This window comes from Calypte anna, chromosome 12, assembly GCF_003957555.1.
Source record: "Calypte anna isolate BGI_N300 chromosome 12, bCalAnn1_v1.p, whole genome shotgun sequence".
Taxonomy (NCBI): domain Eukaryota; kingdom Metazoa; phylum Chordata; class Aves; order Apodiformes; family Trochilidae; genus Calypte; species Calypte anna.
The window spans coordinates 20,734,299-20,753,696 of NC_044258.1; the positions used below are offsets into that span (position 1 = coordinate 20,734,299).

Genomic DNA, 19,398 nt, shown 5'->3' on the forward strand with positions numbered 1-19,398 from the left:
CCCTGCCCGGCCCCTCACACCCGGGGGGCTGCAGCAGAGCTGCCCCAGCAGCAGGGGATGGTTCGGGGCAAAACCTGCCCTTCCTGGTGCCATCAAAGCCCCCATTGTCAGGGGCCTGGGGACTCAGGAGAGAGTCTGGAAGTCAGACCACCAAATCCTCCCCGGTCCAGTTAAACAGTGAGGGCTGCACATGCTCCCCCGACACAGAGATATTTACACCTATTTGTACAGAGCTTGTCCAGCCCCGGCTTTCCCCGGAGGAGGCAGCAGGGAGAGGTCCTGGCCGGCCGTGTCCTCACGTCAGGGGTGGCTGCGTGAAGCTCCTCTGGCTGCTGCTCCTGCAGCTGAGCACGAAGGAGGAGGAATTGCTCTTCTTGCCGACGCTGAGGTCGCAGCCGGGCCGGGACTTCAGGTACCGGGTGGAGCAGCAGAGGAAGCGGCGCATCAGGTCGTGGAAGAGGTGTCCCGTGTAGAGCATGTAGATCCAGGGGTTGCAGCAGCTGTTGAGGCTGGCCAGGAGCATGGCGATGATGAACGGGGAGGCTGCAAGGCAGGAAGGGTGGCGGCATCAGGGCACGGCCTGACACAGCCCCAGGGAAAGGGTCCTGTCCCAGCCCCCATCATCCCGGATCCTGCTCCCGCTCCCAACTCCGCACATCAGCAAAGGGGTGGTGAATAGAGAGGGGGAAATGAGTTTAAGGGACTTGGGTTTGGGTTTTGTCCCACATAAGGGCTGGGTTTCCCTGGCTGAGCATCACCCTAGAAATGCTGTGGGCAGAGACCGAGCAGCCCCCAGCACCAGCACAGCACCACAGAGTCACCAAATGGTTTGGGCTGGAAGAGACCTTGAAGATTGTCTAGTTCATAGCCTCTGCCGTGGGCAGGGACACCTCCTGTGCTGTCCCAAGCAGGGAGAAGGGAGCATGGCCCCTCGAAGCTGCTATGCCAAAGAGCAGGACCAGGAACAAGAGCTGGGCAGCTGTTCTTTCCCCACCAGCAGCTGGGATGGGCTGTCTGGCAACCTTCATCCCCCCAGCTCCTGGGCTGTCCCCACCAGCAAAACCCTTCCAACAGGACAGTGCCCACCAGCCTGGCCACATCCTGCTGCCCCAGACCTGAGGATCAGTGGCATTTTTCTCTCCCTGGATTAATTTTCAGGAAGGACACTCTGACAGGGGTATGACAGACATTCCACCTGGGGGCTGAGGGCCAAGAGCCCAGCAATGCCCGGGGCTGTAAGCACAGTGCTGGGGACAGGCACCGATGGGGACTGCCAGGTCCCAGGGCACCAAATCTCCAGCTGCTGCTTTCCATTCCCAGAGCACAAAGTCCCCAACTCCTGGTGAGAAAAGGGGCAGTGGGACTGGCAGCAGGACACGGAGGAGCAGCACCTCCAGAAAGCAGCAGCGGGCAGGGACAGAGCCTTAATTCTGCTCCCTGTGATTTTAGCCCAACTTCTTCCCTCCCTGTGCTCCCAGGGGACATGCCAGCAGCAGGGATGTGTACTCAGGTTGGCTGTTTCTGGTCTCTTTCTGGCTCTGCAAAAATCCACTTGCCATTTTTGAACAAGAAAAGAAGTGTAACTAATATAAAATAATTTTCAAATTCACCCTTAACCAACTCATGCATAATTCCTGCTCTAGCACTGTCTGGTCCAAACGCTTTTAATTCCAAGCATATGCCAAAAGGAATCCGTGGGGAATGGCTTACAAATCCTGGCCACAGGACCTGAAATAATACATCATAGCATTTCTACCCACTTAAAAAAAACCCCACCAGTCATGGCTGACTCAGCTCTCCCTCTCTGAAGCAGATAAATTGAATTTTACAGAGCCCTCTGCAGGGATCTGGATTGTGGATCTCTGCCCTCCTCAGCAGGACTTCTGGGGATCCCCAGGAGGGTCTGCAAAGAGCAAGCTCTGCCCCCCAGGGCTGTCCCCTCTCCCAAGGCTCCAAACATTCCCTTGGACCCTGGCTGAGGATGTAGCAGTGCCCAGAGGGATGGGCAGGGGGCTGTGCCCAGGGCAGGGGACTCTTCCACAGAGGCCGTGGGGTCAGGTCCTGTTCCCAGGCACGGGCAGATGCTGTCCCCACAGCCCACGTCTCAGCTCCCAGGGCTCAGGGACCAACACACAGGGTTACTCTGCTGCACAGCCTTGCTGTTACCACCACAGATGCTTTAAACCAACTTTGAATCAAAGCTCAAAGTGCCACACGTAGCATAAACTGCCTGCAAGGCCTGTGGAGCAGAAACCTGACTGGAACTGATGTTCTGTGGGGTATCCCCGGTGCTGAAGCCACAGACTGCAGCCCCAACCCCCTGACAGAGCCTGCAGGTCTGCATGGCCAGCAAAGGGGGGGCAGACCAGGACAGAAGAGCCACCAAATGCTGTCCCCGGCCCCACTGCTGCCCTGGGGAGGGGACACCCCCGGGGACCTCTCTGATGACCACTTTAGGAAAACCACTGGGGGAAAAGAGCACTGCTGGCTTTCTCCACAGCCTTATCTCTCCCCCTGACACAGGCCGAGCTGCAGCAGCCTCTGTGGCTCTCCCAGGGACGCAAGGCAGACCCAGAGCACTGCTCAGGGTGCAGGAGGGTCCAGGGGCTATAAACAGACATCCCCTTGCCAGGGCACCCTCCTTCTATGTGGGGAAACCAAAATCTTTCCTCAGGCCGGTGTCCTGCCCGCCCGCAGCCTTCCTGCCCTGAGACTTTGCTGCTGCACCCTGAGCACCAGCAGCCCCCGATCCCTGTTCTGGGGACACCCCTGCCTGGCACCCACCACCCTGCCCGGCCCTGGCAGTCCCCAGCACGCTCCCAGCATCTGCTCCCAGCAACATCCCCCCCAAGGAGCTTCTTCCCGAAAGCCTCTGGTGAACCCCGCACCCTTTCCTGCAGACACGGGCTCCCGAGGCAGTGCCAAGGAAAGGCTTTGCTACAGGTCAGAGCTTCTGGAGCTTCCCTGGCTGCCTGAAAGCAAAGTAAAGCAGAAAAGGAACATGCGGGGCCGCAGGGGGATGGTGGGGAGGATAGGGGGGGAGCTGCAAAGCCCCCGGCCCTTCACAGCAGGGATCAGCAGAGCAGCAGAGGTTTTGTTTGCCGATAAGTCAGGTGGAAGCACTCGAGATGGCAGGTTGGAAACACAGCAGGAAAAAAAAAAAAAAAAAAAAAAAAAAAAAAAAGGAGAGATGCTGCTTCATGCCAGGGCGCACCTGAAAACCAGAAGTTTGGACCTGCCGAAATCAGGTGGAAAACCAAGAAGCAGCTGCCTGGAGCACAGGGGGAGTTTTAAAGAGCTGTGTTTCGCTTCTGATCCTGAAATAAAAAGGGCAGGGAGAGGCACTAAAGGTCGGTGAGGAGAGCTGGACATGGGGGAAGAGATGTGCAGGGGCTGAGGAGACAGCAGGGTTTGCACTGAGCAGTTCACAGCAGGAAGGAGGTTAAAGCAGGGAGGAGAGTGCAGGATGTCAGGGAGAGGCACCCTTGCCCGGCAGAGCTGCAAGGAGGGGTCCCAGCTCCTTTTTGCTCTTTGCCATCCCCAGACAAAGTATTCTGTTGAGCTTGGGTCAGTCTGTCCAAGGAGTTGTCATCCCTGGAGGCATTTTTTTACCCCATCTCCCACCTCACAAAGTTGTGTGGTTTTTCTTCTAAGCTTTCCCTTCCAGCTTGCCTTGCAGGTGCAGAAGGACCCTCAGACACCCCTGCCCAGGGACAGCACAGACTTACACAGCTACAAGCATATCAGACCAAGGAGGGTAATATTTTTCACTCTGTCAGCAACCTTAGTGGTGATAGGATCAACCAGCACCAAGCATTAAAAATTGCAAATCAGTGACACCATGTCCTTTAGGAAAAGCCTTTGCTCAGAAATCAATGGCTTTCTACAGCAACTCTGCTCCAGCCAGAGATAAAATAACAGCAACACACTCCCAGGGTAGATGGAAACTGGAGTAGAGAGAGAAAGGAGGGCAAAAGAGTAGAAAGCAAAGAAGTCAGTGAGGACAAAACAACACAGCAAAATAAAAGGAGTCGGTCACAAACGCTGCGCAGTTCCCTCCAGCAGCCGGCACGGGGCTGAGCTCCCAAGCAGCCCTTGGCACATCCCAGCACCCAGGGTGGGCAATCCACCCACTGGGGACCCTCGAGCAGCCCCAGAAGGGCTGAGCTCATCCCCGAGGGCAGTGAGCACCTCCCCAAAACTCTATGAACAGCCCAGCCCTGGAGACGCTGTGGCCGTGAAGCTGCTGGGGGCTCGCAGGCAGCTCAGGCACGGCCACTGCTGCCCATCGGGTGCTGTGTCCACGTTTAGGACTTTTTCCTCCCTCCCTTCCTCCCAGCCCCCCGAGACCCAGCTGGGAGCAGTTTCTGGCAGCCCAGGAGGCTGTGGTTGGTGTCCCCAGGGTGGCTGAGCCAGGGGATGGGGAGCACGTACCTTCCTGCGGCGCATTGGTGTCCCACACCGACCACATCTGCACAAAGAAAAAAGGAGCCCAGCACACTATGAATGCCAGCACTATGATGAAGGTCATTTTGACCGTCCGGATCTTGGCTTTGGAGATGAGCCTGGTGCTGCTGACCCTGGCAAATGCCATCCCACTGCGGGAGCAGGAGTTCCGGCCCATGTTGGGCCCGTGAGCCGTCTTGAGCTTCACATTCTGCCAGATTTTGAAGCTGATTAAGCCGTAGCAGATACTCAGCATCAGCACGGGGATGATGTAGACCATGAGGGTTATCCAGGTGACGTAGGCTTTAGGTCCCCAGGGCTGGATGAAATCTGCCCAACAGTCATAAACTCCATTCCCCACATCCCTCAGAGAAAAGATGTGGATCTGAGGGATGCTGACCAGCAGGCACAGCAGCCAGGTGAGAAGGACAGAGACCCGGTCCGCTCTCCTGTGCAGAGACCTCAGTGGCTGACAGATGGCCAAGCAGCGGTCCAGAGACATCAGCAGGAGCATGTAGGTAGAAGCAAACATCCCCACCACCTGCAGGTACTTGATCAACCGGCAAAGGAAATCTGGCCCGTAGAACCTGAAGGTGATGTCCCAGATGAGCTGGGGCAGCACCTGGAAGATGGCCACCACCAGGTCAGCGATGCTCAGGTGCTTCATGAAGAAGTACATGCGAGAGTGCTTCTGCCGGGTGGTGTGGATGGCCAGCAGCACACACAGGTTGCCGGTCAGGGCCAGGAACAGGATGAGGCAGAGGACTGTCACCTCCACCTTGGCCATGTCCTCGTTCCTCTTCAGGGGGTCGGTCGTGCTGTTCCTCCCGGAGCTCTGGTTCTCCAGGCGGAGGCTGCCGTTCCCCAGAGAGCTGTTGATCGTCCATGCGCTGCTCCCCGCAAAGTACAACTTCTCCATGGCCAGCTCGGTCCCACATAGAGCCTGGGGGCAGAGGGGGGCGGGCAGCTCCTCTGGGTACAGGTCCCCGCTGCTGTCAGTGTCCCCCGGCTCCCTGCGCTCCCCGGGCTGTGCTGCTGAGGCTCTGCTCTCCCAGGAGCAGCCTGCCTGTCCCCGTCCCTGTCCCCGTCCCTGCGGCGGCTCCACCCCGTCCCCCCTTCCCCCTCCCTCCCCGACGTTCCCGCAAGCTCTTGCCCCGAGACAAAACCACAGCGCAGGAGGAGGATGAGGGAAAGCGTCGGCGGAGACGCCCTGTCCCTGTGCCTGTCCCTGTCCCACCGACTCCCGGAGATGCTGTACCCCAAACCCTCATCACCCCCTTCTTCTCTCCATCTCCAGGGACACCCCGAGCCCCCCCGCCCAGGACACCTCCGCCGCCCCGCTCGCACCCCCCCGGGGTCCCGCTCCTCCCTCCGGCCCTACCGAGCATCCCCCGGTGCCTTTCCCGCGGCCGGGGGGTCCCGGGGCCTGAAGGTGGGCGGGGGCCGGGGGAGGGGGATGCCGAGCCCCGGGGCCACGGCCCTGCCCCCAGCCCAGAGCCTCCCGGCGCCAGGCAGAGCTTGGGTGGGCAGGGGGCAAGCGGGGGGGTGGGACCCCCCCCAGCCGGCTCACCTCTGAGGCAGCTCCGGGGACCGGGAAGGACAGAAAGCCCCCCGGGCAGGTGCGGGTTTGCCGGTGCAGGAAAATTCTGCCCTTCCCGTGGAGGGACCCTGCGGAGAGCCCGGGGCTGGGCGGCCGCGGCGGAGGGAGGAAGGCTGGGCTGGGCTGAGGGATGCTGAGAGAGAGCGGAAAGGACCGTGAGAAACGCCTGTGGCTGCTCTGTCCACCCGGCGGGGGTGCCCGCTCTGCCCTAGGGGGCTGGAGCACCCCGGAGGGGCTGGAACATCCCGGAGGGGCTGGATCCCAGCTCCTGGCAGCAAAGTCCCCATCACACCTACCCCGCTCCAGCCGGGAGGCTCACACCCGCCTTGCTCGGCAAGTAAAACAACAACCATCAAGGACTGGTTCTTTTGGTGTTTTTCTTTCAGGAGGATTATTTCAGAGTTTTAAAAATCGGTTTCTATAAAACAAAACAAAAAATAGGATGTGGTTATGTCTGACATGGTTTGCCCTGAGTGCCACCACTCAGCAGCACATTTCTCTGGTTTTCCCAGCATTCAGGTTCCCCACAAGGTTAAAGCAGGACCTGAGAGTGCAGGGAAAGATGCTCAGAAGAGCCACCAGCCCCCTTAGTTCCCCCTCCAGCAGCAGCCATCGGGTGCCTCCCAGACCTGATCCCCAAAAAGGCTTCAGCAGGGACCCACCCCTGCCGCCCCTCGCTGGGTGCCCTGTGCTGCCTTCTCCAAAGCCACAGCTCCAACTCGACCCAGCCTTGCCTTGGGCCTTAAATAAACAACTCCACAGTTATTTTTAAAGATTTTTTCGGGAACCTTTAGCTCCGTGCAAGATGTAGAAATATTAAATACTTTGGCAAGTTCTTCCCTCCAGGGTTCACGTTCCTCCTCCTTCAAGCAATAAAACGGCTGTGGGAATCGCTGAGGATCACAACTCACCCTGTGAGTTTTTTCATTGTTCTTCCTTTTTCAGGAGAGTTCTGTTGAAGAAGGTGACCGAAGGTGAAATCCTGGTTCCAGAAGAGTCAAGGAGAGGTTTGTCCTTGATTCTGTGTGGCTCCTTTAGCATCTTGCAGGGCACCAACAGGTGATACCTCTGCTCTGGGATCCTGCTGGGCCAGCAGTGCTGGTGAAACACTCACTTCGGGTGGGAGAGAGCAGCCACCCTTCCTCTGTCCCACAGCTGAGGTGTCCTCCATAACTACACAGACACTCAGTTCCTCACAGACTCAAACTGAGCCACTTCTAGTGCAGAAAAGAGCCTTGTGCCAGCTGTGTGGCTGAGCTGGGCGGCAGCTGAATGCCTCAGAGAGTGGTGTGTAATTGCAGAACACATTTTATTTCAACAGTGAATCATGAATGTTAAGCTGTGGAAAGAGCTCTCCTAGGGCTCATCCCGCTTGTCCCCTTGCCAATGCCAAACTGTTCCCAGGGCTGCATTTTCCAGCCCTCTGCTCTGATTCAGAAGCGTGAGGAGCCGCTCGCTGCCGAGGTGAAGGATCATACGCCTGGAGGACTGAACTTGGGATTAGAAGGCTAAGCCACGGAAGGTTTTAATTAGCTTTACTCTCAGTATCTTGGCTGAGCCTGGGCTCTTTGCTCACATCCTGCTCACAGATGCAGAGTCCTCCCTGCCTGGCTGGCGGCAGAGGGGATCCAGGGGCCAGGGGATGGTTAAACCAGCCCCACATCCAGAGCAGAATGAGGGAGCATCTCCCCTCTTTCTTGGAAGGACAGCCAGGCACCCTCTCCACGCTGCTCTCAGTGTACATGGTCCCTGGGACCATCACTTCCCTGTCCTGTCTCAGATCTGTGGCTGGACAAGCTTTAGCCAGAGCTTCATCTGGAGCTTCAGCTGCTTTGCTACTTGCCAAAACAGCCAGAAAGGCAAGCCCAGGGACACTGGGACCAACAGCATCCCCATCCACACAGAGTTTATCTCCTGGGCAGCTTGAAAACAGAAATCATTCACTGGGGTTTGGCATGGACGTCACCAGTTGTGCAATATCTGACTCCCCTGTGCATTTTCTCACCAATGACCCTGGTTTTGGCTGCTGCAGACTGGCAGATAACTTGTTTGTGTTAGTAAGCCCAAAAGACTCACTGTAGGGGAGCAACAAAAAGAAACCTCTTTGGTTGAAAACAAGTTCAGTGTGCAGGTTAGACCCTGCACAGAAACATCTCCCCTTGGAACCCAGGTCTGTGCAGGAGCCACAGGAGCTTGTCCAGGTTCCCACCAAGGAACCTTTTTGCCTCTCCAGACCTTCCCAGAGCTCCTGCATAGGGCACAGGCCATGAGCACTGCTGTGGAGGGTGACCCAGTTGTGCCTGGGGCACAGAGAGCAAAGGATGCACTAAGCAGAAAACTCACTATCCAGCCTCCCCTTGCTCAGTCTCTTTTTCTCACTCTCTCTCCAAGGAAAATTTCCAACCAGATCCCTAAACCACTAAGTCCAGTCAAAACAAACTCCCTGTTACTGCCAGCTGCCATGAGGATTTACTTCACTGCGCCTATAAATGTTAATTTAGCGAATAATGACAGCACTGATGAGCAGCTCTGCCCTGTGCCACAGCCCACCAGGATGACAGTGACCCTGTCCCCTTGCCACAGGGGCCTGGATCCTGCCCATCCGGGTGGCTGCAGCCCCCAGCACTGGCTCCCAAGGTCAGGCTCCCAACCCAGGGAGACAACAACACTGTCACTGTGCAGAATTGAAATGGTTTTGCTGTTAACTGCATGGGGTCAGTGCCTGCTGTGTGTCTGCAGTGGAGGAACCACATTGGGTTTGCCACTGGGAGCTTCACCACTGGAGATTTCCCTCCACAGAGGCGTGAGAGCCAAAGATTCATCATCCCACCCATCTGTCAGTTTTCTGACATAAATCACCAAGTATGAAATCCTCCAAGGGGCTCAGTAAAGAGGCACTTGTTGAAATAAAAGGTTCCTGCTGTGCTGGCACAGCCCTGGGCATGGCAGTGGTGGGGAAGCAGCCCCAGACCCACACTGGGCACCACACTGCTCACCCCACTGCCCTTGGGATGCTCATGGTCGGGTGGAGGGATCCTGCTGTAGGGTTTTCCTTGCCATTCTCTTTGTCTGTAGCAGAGAGAGCAAGGGGAGCTGGCATTGCACAATTTCCCACCTAAACCCAGCCCCTGGGGGCTTGGGCCAACACCCAGCTCCTGGTGCCATTCCCTGTGCTCATGTGCCTGCACCAGGAGATGCTGGAGGACCCTCAGCTGTGGGAGATGCTGCTGGGCCCTGCTCAGCCCCTTGTTCCTTGTTCAAGCTGCAGCTGCCTTGCAAATAAAAGGCAAACACACACGTGATTCTGAAGTGAAGAATCTCATGAGAATGAAAGGGTCTGAGCCACCCCCAGGTCCTTCTAGATTTAATGATGCCATAGGGTTGGAAACATTTTCATTTTAAAAATACATGCTTTGGAATAATCAAAAGCACAAATGCTACATAAAGCTAAATTTAATTGCATTTCAGTTTACTGCTGCAACTGAAATAGCTGTTTTTCCAATAGTTCTCTTGAATCCCAACTTTACAGCCCCCATGATACAAGAGGTCTGGCAAAACTTCAAGTCCAGGCCAGTGCTTTGCAGATGGAGTTGCAGCCACTCATGAACTCTCAAGTAAGGCCCGTAGCAGGCATTACAAACTAGAAAGTCAGATATTTGGTCTGGCTGCTTCTGCATGGGAAATTCACTTTGTCCTAGAATTTGTTCCTAGTCCTCACCTCCTGCAAGAAGACCAACACAAAAACTACCGAGCTGAGCAGTCCCATGCACACCCGACCTGGATAAAAGCATGTCAGTGCTTTGCATGGCCTTTAGATGAGGCTTGGGAATATACTAAAGGTAGAGAGAGAATGAGGAGTGCCTCGCTGTGCTTCTTAACTGAGGATTTACCTGAGTAAATGCTCAAGTGTGAGACAATATTCCCACACAGCCACCTCTCTGGTGTGCTGGTTTTCAGGGGAATGAACGCTGAGAGTAAATATTGGGGAATGAACCATACTGAAGTCAACAAGTCTTTGGAGACAAAACATGGGGAGACAAGTGGTGCACAAAATTATTTGGTCCCAGAGACATTAAAAAATTCACTGTGTTAATGAGTTTGCTGATTAGTGGTAACACTGCAGTGCCACCCATCCTCAGGTGAAGTGCTGCTACACTTCTACACCACCAGTCACATCATCTGAGTGCCTCAGCCATGCTCTTGGCCATGGCATTGCTTTTTGTTAGTTAAAAACAAACAAACAAACAAGCAAAACCAAACAAAAAACTTGTTCTCAGATCGAATGTAGTAAACAAAGTCATTTAAAAGCAGAGCCACAGCCCCTGTCACTCCAGGCACTGCTGCTCCTCCAGCACCCAGGCTGGGGCTCTGCACAGAGCTGCTCCCATCGCTGGGGTTTTGTTTTGGAAACTTCATCATCAGAGTATTGCTGGGAGGGAAGGAAGAGCCAGAAAAGCTGGCTTGCACACAGGCAAGTGAGGGAGGAATAACTTGGATGCTGCAGTCTCAAGCTTTAGAAACATTTGCAATACAGAAAGAGAATTCACGTGAGTTTATGCCACGTTTCAGGACTATTGCTTCTTTCCTCTGCTTTGTTTGTCTAGGAACACGGGGCTTACTCAGTTTTAGGATCCTTTTACACTGTAAGGTTCACGGGATTCAAATAACTTCCTCCAAAGAAATCCTCTACTTCAAACCAGTCAGCCTCTGCTCCAGTGGCCTCCTGCTTCTCACCATGCAGAACCCCAACTCATGCTCATTCAATTTTTGTAGACAAAGTCTTGAAAAAGAGCCTGAATTTGTTGGCATTAAAGCAGCACCCACTTCCATGTTCAGCACCATCCCTGCTGCAGCACTGAGTCCCCAGCAGAGCCTCTGCCCATCCCCTGCCTTTTGCTCAGAGGATTCCATCTCCTGCTCCAGGGCTGGTTGCCCAGGGGATGGAGCAGAAACACTCCTCTCAAATATATCAGCTTAAAACTATTGGAACTTGAGTAGGCTGTGGGTCACACTGATCCTGTAATCCAGGCTGGTCCTATAACCCTGAAGGTCCTGTGCAGGCTCATTAGTTAAAGAAAGCAAATGCTTTCAGCAAAAGCTGTCATGAACTGGGAAAGCAATTTTCACCTGTGACAGAAGCTGAGATGGAAAAAGTTCCAATCACCCAATCCCATACCAGTTTTCAGAAAACTGAACCGTTTTGTTTTGGGTTTAATCTTGTTTAGACTCTGAAGTATCCACAAAGCACAGCTGCTATTCTATCATTCCTGACACAGGACATCAGAGCACAGACACCCTGCTCCAGCCCAGCCCCCTCCACCCACCACAGGGATGTGCTCAGTCCTGGAGCCACTGTGACAGAGGAGTCAGTTCCTTATCATTTCCTCCAAAACACTAAGGTCCTGGGGCCAAGAGCAATATTAGAATAACCCCATCACCCTGCTCCAGTAGCTCAGCTGCCACATCCCCGTGTTCCTGGGCAGTCTGAGCTGGAGGGGTCCCAACCACAGCCCCGGCAGCCATCAGCCTCTCCGGGGCATGGAACTGCCCTGGGACAGCAGCCAGGAATGTCCCAGCCTGGGGGATTCCTTCTGTTTCCAGAGACATTCCTGCCCGAGGAAAACAACCTGCTTGTCAAACTCCCCCTCACCCCCAAAGCAAAGCCAAACCCAAAAACTGCCCCCCACCCAAACCCCAGCCCCCAGCTCTTGCCCTGCAGAGGGGGACAGGGAGCAGGAGCAGTTCCCAGGAATCACGGCCTTTTCCCAGGGATGCTTAGGGGGTATGTGTACATTTTTACTGTGTCTGTGATTATTTTGTTTCAAGTTTTACCCTCCTGCCCTGGCCTGAAGGACTGCTCCGTGACTAAATTAATTTCCTCCTGAGAGGATTTTCTGCCTCAAGCCACTGTTCCCAAAGCCTTCTGGATGCAGCCCTGCATCCCTCCCATCCCAACTCCATCTTCAGCTGTTCCCCATCACCCCAGGGAGCTGCAGCCACTGGGTCCAGCTCAGAGCCCCTTGACCAGGGATGCCCATTACAATCAAGAGGAGCATTTTTAATGCAATTATTTGAAAAAAGATGGTAAAAGGCTTTTACAAAGAGTTAGAGGGGAGGCAGGGATTGCAGTGGGCAGGGGGGTGGCTGGGCAGCTCTGCACCCTTTGAGGGAAATACAATTTTTAGTTATGCTGCTTTAGGACTGCAGCTCTCTCCACTCCTGTACAAGGGGTTCCCACGCAGCCCCTGCCACCACCAACCCCCCAGGACAGGGAAAGATTTTATTTTACCTCTGAAGTGTCAGGGCTGTGCAGTGACTTCCCCACGGTCCCATGCCACCATTCCCAGTGGTGGGGATGCTGCAGCTCCCTCGCTGGGTGATGGCAGGGGGGAAGATTCTCCTCAGGACCCAACACCTCCAAACACGATGACTTCCACGTGTGTGAAGGCAAAAAAACCTCCATCTCAATCCCACAGCCCGGGCTGAACACTGAAACTCTGCTTCTGGTTTAGTGCAGACCCATTGGAGTGATTTATAACCATGGAGTGGTGTGTTCCACAGCTGCTCATCTTCAGCCAGCACACATAAAACACAGTTGGCAGCAAGAAGAAATCACAAGGTAAAATTAAGAAACCAGCTGTCAATTAGCTCATTTAATCTCACTCCAGTTTGAAAGGGAAGATTCCTCAGGGCTCCTGTGCCTATAAACAGCATTTCTCACCTAGGAACAGTAGCTTTGCTTATTGGTACAGCAAATCCAGGTGACTGTGCTGTAGCTGGAGACCTTTGCTGCTATCCAGCAAAAACCTTATCGCCTTCTGCCTATGGCCTGAAAATTTAATTTCTCCTCTTAAAACCTTCCAGATGTTCTTTGTTTTGCTTTGCAGTTCAGCTTTCCTCATGTATCTGCCTTCACACAACTTCGTGCAGAGTTTTTCCTGTTGGCAGTGTTGTTATTATTTGCTGGAAGTATCAACCTTTAAAATTGCCATCAATAAAAATGTGACTCAATGAAAGATGTGAAGATTTTTCCAAGAAGTGTCAGATCTACGTCCCTGAAAAGTGAGGCTTCAAGCTCCTTCAGAGAGCTGACAAGCACCCCTTACCCCTCAGCCCCCTTCCCAGTGCTGACCCCAGCAATGCCAACCCAGCTCTGTCCTGGGAAGGACAGACAGAACAAACAGTACAGGAAAACAAAGACATTCCTTTTGTCACCCGTCAGTCCCAGCTCTCACACTTTCCTCTTCAGGAGGAGCTTGTTACCCCATTCCTGGGTGAGTCCCATGGTTAGCAGCAAACCCAGCAGCTCGCTCTGGCTGCTTTTGGGCAGAATTTGTCCTCCCAGAGGCAGCTGCTCAGACACCACTGCTCCTGTCTGGGGGTTTGTTTCCCCCTGCAGAACTGCAAACCCTTCCCAAAGAAGAGGCTGATGCAGTACAGGTGGGTGTGTAGCTGCTGTGCCAGAGGCTGGAAGCCACCAGTGACATCCCCAGAGTTTCAGAGGAGCTGCTGGCACCAGGGGGTCCCCAGAGCCCCAGCAGATTCAGAGTTTCCATTGGAGAGGAGCAGGGCAGCTCTGTGCCCACTGCAGGGCATGGCAGCAAACACAGCCACCCTCCTGTCCCCATCCCTGTCCCCATCCCTGTCCCCAGGCACTGACAGTCCCTGCCAGCAGCCAAGGGGGGAATAGTTAGGCTGTTTCTGCCTGTACTGCCTGGTATCAGTGGTGCTAAATGCCAGTGGTGCTGGCATTTAGGCTCCCAAACCTTCAGGGTGTTACTGAAAAGGTCAAACTTCAAAAAAAAAAAATTAAATGCCTGAAGTGGTTTTTGGTTTTTTTTCCTGCTAAATGAACCTTTTGAGCTGGTTTGGAAGGAGGGTGGGCTTCACAGTTTCCTTTTTCTGAGCTATATTCTAGCAGGCACAAAAACCCCCAGTGCAAACCCAGGCCAGTTTCTAATAGATGAACAGAAAGGTCACCTTTCAGAAAATACAAATCAGGCTCCACATCAGTCCCAGCAGGCAGTGCTAACACTGCCTGGGATTCACTAAACCACAGACTGAAAGGAATGATGGTTTTTTGCAGACAGAGCAATGAACACCCCAACAAAGGAGGACCTGGGACCTCCCAGGAGCCTCCCCAGCCCCAGAGGAGTTTCCCACCTTGCTCTGCTCTGGAGGGCAAAGCTCAGAGGGGCTCCTCAGCACCAATCCCCACACAGTGGGCACCTCACAATTCATAGGGTTTTATACAACTTCTGTATTGATTTTTTTTTGCCAAGTACTTTCTAGCCCACACTTAATAAATTAGACTATTTCTCCTTATTGAGTACTGAAATACATTTTCATCTCACATCAGTAGTTACTAACAACAAACTGAGCTCAGCTATTTTCTGTGTATGACTGTGGGTATCATGACCACAGCAGAGAACACAAAGTGGTGCTAACTTAAATAGAATTAAAGATAATAATAAAACCCTCCAAGGGATGCTCAGCAGCTGATGTAAACTGGTCTACATGCCATGAGTGTCAAACACACTGGCCATAACACACCCAAACATTTTTACTCTTCTCTGGCTAACTGCACAAGATTTAAATCTGTCTTGTATTAACTGCTGTGGTTAAAAGCAGATCTAAAAGCAGAAGTCAATAATTACTCTCATGCAAAAGTTTAGCTTTTACTAAAACAAAGAGTTTCCTGCTTTTCCTCTGCATTTATTTACCTCAATGGAATTATTACAGGTTAGATTCACCCCAGATTTACCCCATTCTAACAAAAAACACTCCTGAAGAGCTACCTCGTCTTTAATAGTTTTGAGAGTAAGAAATCCAGTCCCAATTACAGCTACAGTTTAAAGTCAAAAGACACAGCTACCCATGAATGGCTATGACAGCAGCTTTGGGGCTTCTCTAAGAACAATTTGAGTACTTTGCTTACAAGCTGTTATCTTTCAAAACACACCCTGTTGTTCAGGTTTATTTTGATACTCTTGCATTGCTTTACTTCATTACAGAACTCCATCTGCTAAGCAAGACAAGACCTCTTGATGCCAACACTTACTTTAAACCTAGAATACTTTGTTGTTCCAGCAACCTGGCAAAAAATGGAATGACTTAAAACCGAAATAATAAAAATATTTGTGAGGGAGTTTACACAGACATACTCCTGCAAAAGAGAGTGCACCCTGTCCCTGGGCTGAGCCAGGCAATGGGCATCAGGATCTGCCTGACCCCCCCAAAACCAGCCTCATAATTGCTCCCAAGGAGGCAGAGGGAGTTTCTGCAGCACCAGGCAGACTCCATCCCTCTGCCAGCTCCAGGACCCTGCACCTTGTGCCCCCTCTCAGGGCCAGAGGGGTCGGATTGGTTCAAGGCAGTCTGACTATGTGAAAATTCAGCATTTTATTCAGTACCCAGATACACTGCAAACTGGGACAAGCCAAGAAGCATTTCTCAGGGACAATCCTTCTGCAGGGCTGGAGCCTTCCACCACTGCAGCACTAACTCTTCTTCCTCTTGCTCTTGGGAAGCAGTTGATCCTTTTCTGGAATTTGGAGCCGACGTGATTTTCTTTTGTTAATTCTCAGACCCAGAAGACTGATGCTGGAAAGAAAAAGAAAGAAAAAAAAAGAAAAAGAGGAAAATATTAAATATTGCTTTGAAGCTGATCTAAACACAGCAAATCCTGCAGGCTGTCTGAAAGCACTATGAGCAGTGTGTGGGCACACACACGCCTGTGTGGTACTGGTAATGGTGAAAAGAAAACTGCCCTGTGCTCCTGTCCAGAGGAGATGGCAGCCCCCAGGAACCATCCTGAGCCCACAGGGACTGGCAGTGGTGGTGCCTCTGTGCCTGTCACCAGGGAACACTTTGGAAGAAGAAGGAGCAGCAGCAACCCTTCACATTCCTTGTCCACAAAGGAGAAGAGCACCTGGTGGTGACAAAGCCAGGACCATGTCATATCAGAAAAGGTCAGCTTGAAACGGAGTCATCCTCCCAGCCACTGAGTGAAAGGATGAGGGGCTCTGGCCATGGTTACCCAAGAAGGAAAACGCGTGGGATCCCATCTTCAAACAGGCTCTTCACCAGGCACTCTTCTCATGTATGGGCAAAGAATTTTCCACTGGAAACTCAAATAAGTGTTTTCTTTTTAGTCAGAATTAATTTTAAAGAAAAAAAACAAAACAAAACATTAAACTAGCCACATTTAAATGAAGTGGCTAATTTCCATCATTCAGCCCCGGAGCTTAAAATTCCATGTAGTGTTGACATGAAAGACACTGCTCATCCATCAATAGCTGTTAGTAGCTAAACATTCCTTATAAATGCACTCTTTATTTATCGTTTGCTAGGATGAATCCATCCTGCAGGGACTGTTCACTTGGCTTAAACTGGGAATTCACAACTGAAAACAAGGGAAAGCTATGAAATGCCAAAGTCTCTGCTGACTGCCACAAGATACAAAGACATTAAAAGAACAACTTGGATTTCTGAGCTCTGCTCAGCACCAAGATGGAAACAGAGCTCCTGCACTGGAGGCCATTAAGCACTAGACTTTGATCCATGGTGGCACAGGCACAGTGCCATCAGTATTAAAAACACAGAGCAAACATCCTTGACCTTCTGCAGCAAGGTGCAAATGTTAGCACCTGGGTAAGTCAGATCCCCCCCTTATCTTATGGTGCATTTTATAACAAGGAGGTTCCAGGGAGAGCAGCAGCAGCTCCATCAGGGGTGCGCTGCCAAGGGCAGAGAGGAACATGCATGAGAACAGCTCTCCTGCAGCTGGCAGGGGCAGCTCTCCCTTGTCTCAGCTTCTCCACTCACGTCTCTGATGCCTCTCCAGCCAGAAGATGCACTCAAAGGGAGAGACTCCCTTTTGGTCCATCCTGTGCTGTGCATTTTCATGCCTCAAGCCTCTAAAGAAGACAAGGCTGGGAGCTGCTGGCTGACTCCCTGGCTCGTGAGCCCCCCAGCTCTGGTAGCCACAGTTCTACCTCTCCTGTTCTCATCACAGTTCATAGCTACAAACCCTTATGGACTGGCTTTTATTCAGGACCCCAGCTCCTTGTGATTCAACTCACTGAAAAACAGCCAAGATATGATGGGCCACAGGTAACTGATAATTAGGCAGTGAGGTGGTTGCCAAGGCTCCAGCTGATCCCTGACCCCAGTTTATCAAGGTCACACATCAGTAAACATCTGTGAGGGCAGCTGTGGCAGCAGCCCCAGGGGATGATCACCAGGGACTGGCATCTGCAGTCTGTACCACCAAGTAATTTACACTTTACTCTCTGTCTCAAGGAGTAGCAGGTACTACAAAAGGAAGAGTGTTTGTGGGTGTCCATCCAGCAAACACTGCTCACCCTCCCAAGTGATGCTGCTCTCTACAAGAAAGGCTTCATGATTACTTTGTTTTCCTGCTCCAACACTGACCCCTGACACCACCCTAACCAAGGCCTCCTCAGTGCTTCCATTAAAGCTCCTTAAAATCCATTATATTATCTACAGACATGTTTTAAGAGTTTCCAATGTTACCTCTGCCATCAATCATGGACTTTCAGAGCTGTCACAATCTATTGACCACAAATGTATGTAATGGGCAATAGAGAATCAGAAGCAGACTAAGAGAATTAAAAGCAATGTGGTTCTCATCATGCCCTAGGATCAACTGCCAAAGTGGACAGGACATTCAAATTTTAAATATTACCACTATAGCACACAGAAAATGCACAGGATTCCACAGCCTGGAAACTACTGATCTACACCAGTCACAAAGACTTTTCCACCCATGTATTCTACTTACTTGTCAGAGGATGCTGAACATGCCTCAGCCCCTTGCAGATCTCTCAAAATGTCTGAACTGGAGCTGAAAGGGGAAAATAAAGCAGGTGTAAATTATTGTGGCAACACCCACAGCAAAGTAGGGCCCTGCTTAGCAAGGGCTGTGGAATCCCTAGGTGAGAGACTCCTCCACACAGTGCTGCCAAGGAGAGGTGGCTTCAACCAACAGCACAGCCAGGGAAGCTCTGGATCTCACAGAATTTTTGGAGTTATTACCGGGTCTCTTTTTGTTATTGAACAGGCAAGACAGTTCTCTCTGTTCTTGTCAGAAATCAAGGGGGAAAAACTTAACTACAAAGATGTTTTTTGCCTGTATTGTAAATAAGAAAACTTTGCCAAATCTCAATAAAATCTGCATTAAGTGAACACAATACTCTGGCCAGTTATTGATAAATAATTTCTATTGCATGTTCAGGCTCCGTGAGACGAACCATTGCAAAGCTCTCAAGTAAATGCCAAGTCCCAGGGTTGCAGGAATCAACTAACAAACTGGAAAACACTCTTTTCTGGAAACTATGTTCCACCAAAGAAGCCTGGCAGCTCCATCCAGCAGTCTGTGCCTTATTGTAGAAATTACATCACAAACCATGTTACACAAACAGTTTGGAGATTTTAGTGTAAACCTTGGGTCAGCAGTTGGACATCAGCTCTCCTGGATTTACTTTAAAGGTTTTACAGCAAAACTAATCCCCTGCTTATTAGAGGACACAGACATAAATTGTAAAACTACATCCCCAAAGCCATAACTTTATACACAGATATCAGAGCCCCTGCACGTTTGTTCAAAACACATCAAAGTGAGCAGAACACAGAACCACCAACAGATTGCAATGGAGAAGAACAACACAGATTAGAGAAACCTCTAACACATCCCATCTAGTCATAAAAGAAAAAGGTACCAAAAATACACACAAAGCACTAGAGCCATATGGAGGAAATTTTAACATGAAATATTGAAGTGAAAAACCTGGCAAAACAGACTGTAACAACAGTGGTGGATGGGAAAAGTTTTGAAGTCCAGCATTATTTTTACTCTTCAGAAATATAAGCCCATCAAAACCTCATTTTCAGAACTAAACTGGCTGCCCAAGGAATGAGTTGTTATTATATTTCTAAATCCTGCTTTAATGTTCTAGCTACATTAAAAAAAAAAAAAAAAAAAAAAAGAAAGGGGGGGTGGGGGGAGAGGAGGGAGAAGAGCAAGGCTATTTGTGAGCTTTTAGTCCCCTAAACCAGAAAAAGAACAGATTTGATGCCTGAACATGATGTACTACTTTGCCCTGAAAAATGCAGCATTATTATCATTTGTCACCAACTGTGTCACAAGTGAAACAATAAAAGTGAAGAGATTTGGCCAACACTCAGAGCAGTAATGTGAGTTCATAATTTACATGTGTCACTCACAGCCCATGCCTACCAAATTTAAAACCCAAGACAAAATGTCCCAGAGTGAGTGACCACCATTGCCCAGAGCTGGAGATGTGCAGGGCAGTCAGCTCCAGAGGCCC

The 19,398-nt window shown here is 51.6% G+C and overlaps 2 protein-coding genes across 2 annotated transcripts in view; both read right to left on the reverse strand.

Annotated features, from left to right (window-relative positions):
* Positions 1 to 295: 295 nt before the first annotated feature.
* On the reverse strand, positions 296 to 5,365 carry OXTR (oxytocin receptor). The gene is made up of 2 exons (XM_030458522.1): positions 4,435 to 5,365; positions 296 to 543 (listed from the first exon to the last, which is right to left on the reverse strand). Exons 1-2 carry the CDS (start codon positions 5,363 to 5,365, stop codon positions 296 to 298), a joined length of 1,179 nt encoding a protein of 392 aa, XP_030314382.1.
* A 10,066-nt stretch (positions 5,366 to 15,431) lies between these two features.
* The window catches only part of RAD18 (RAD18 E3 ubiquitin protein ligase), a 34,781-nt gene continuing 30,814 nt past the window's right edge, over positions 15,432 to 19,398 (reverse strand). Inside the window, exons 12-13 of the mRNA XM_030458493.1 lie at positions 17,853 to 17,915; positions 15,432 to 15,649 (exon numbers count right to left, since the gene is read on the reverse strand). Coding sequence (XP_030314353.1) covers positions 15,547 to 15,649; positions 17,853 to 17,915 — 166 coding nt within the window. The 3' untranslated portion in view covers positions 15,432 to 15,546. The remainder of the gene's footprint in view (positions 15,650 to 17,852; positions 17,916 to 19,398) is intronic.

Coding starts and splice junctions, on each gene's coding strand:
- OXTR (XM_030458522.1), bottom strand. CDS start 5,365: ATGGAGAAGTTGTACTTTGCGGGGAGCAGCGCATGGACGATCAACAGC. Junction 544..4,434: donor CACCAATGCGCCGCAGGAAG/GTACGTGCTCCC, acceptor CCTGCCTTGCAG/CCTCCCCGTTCATCATCGCC.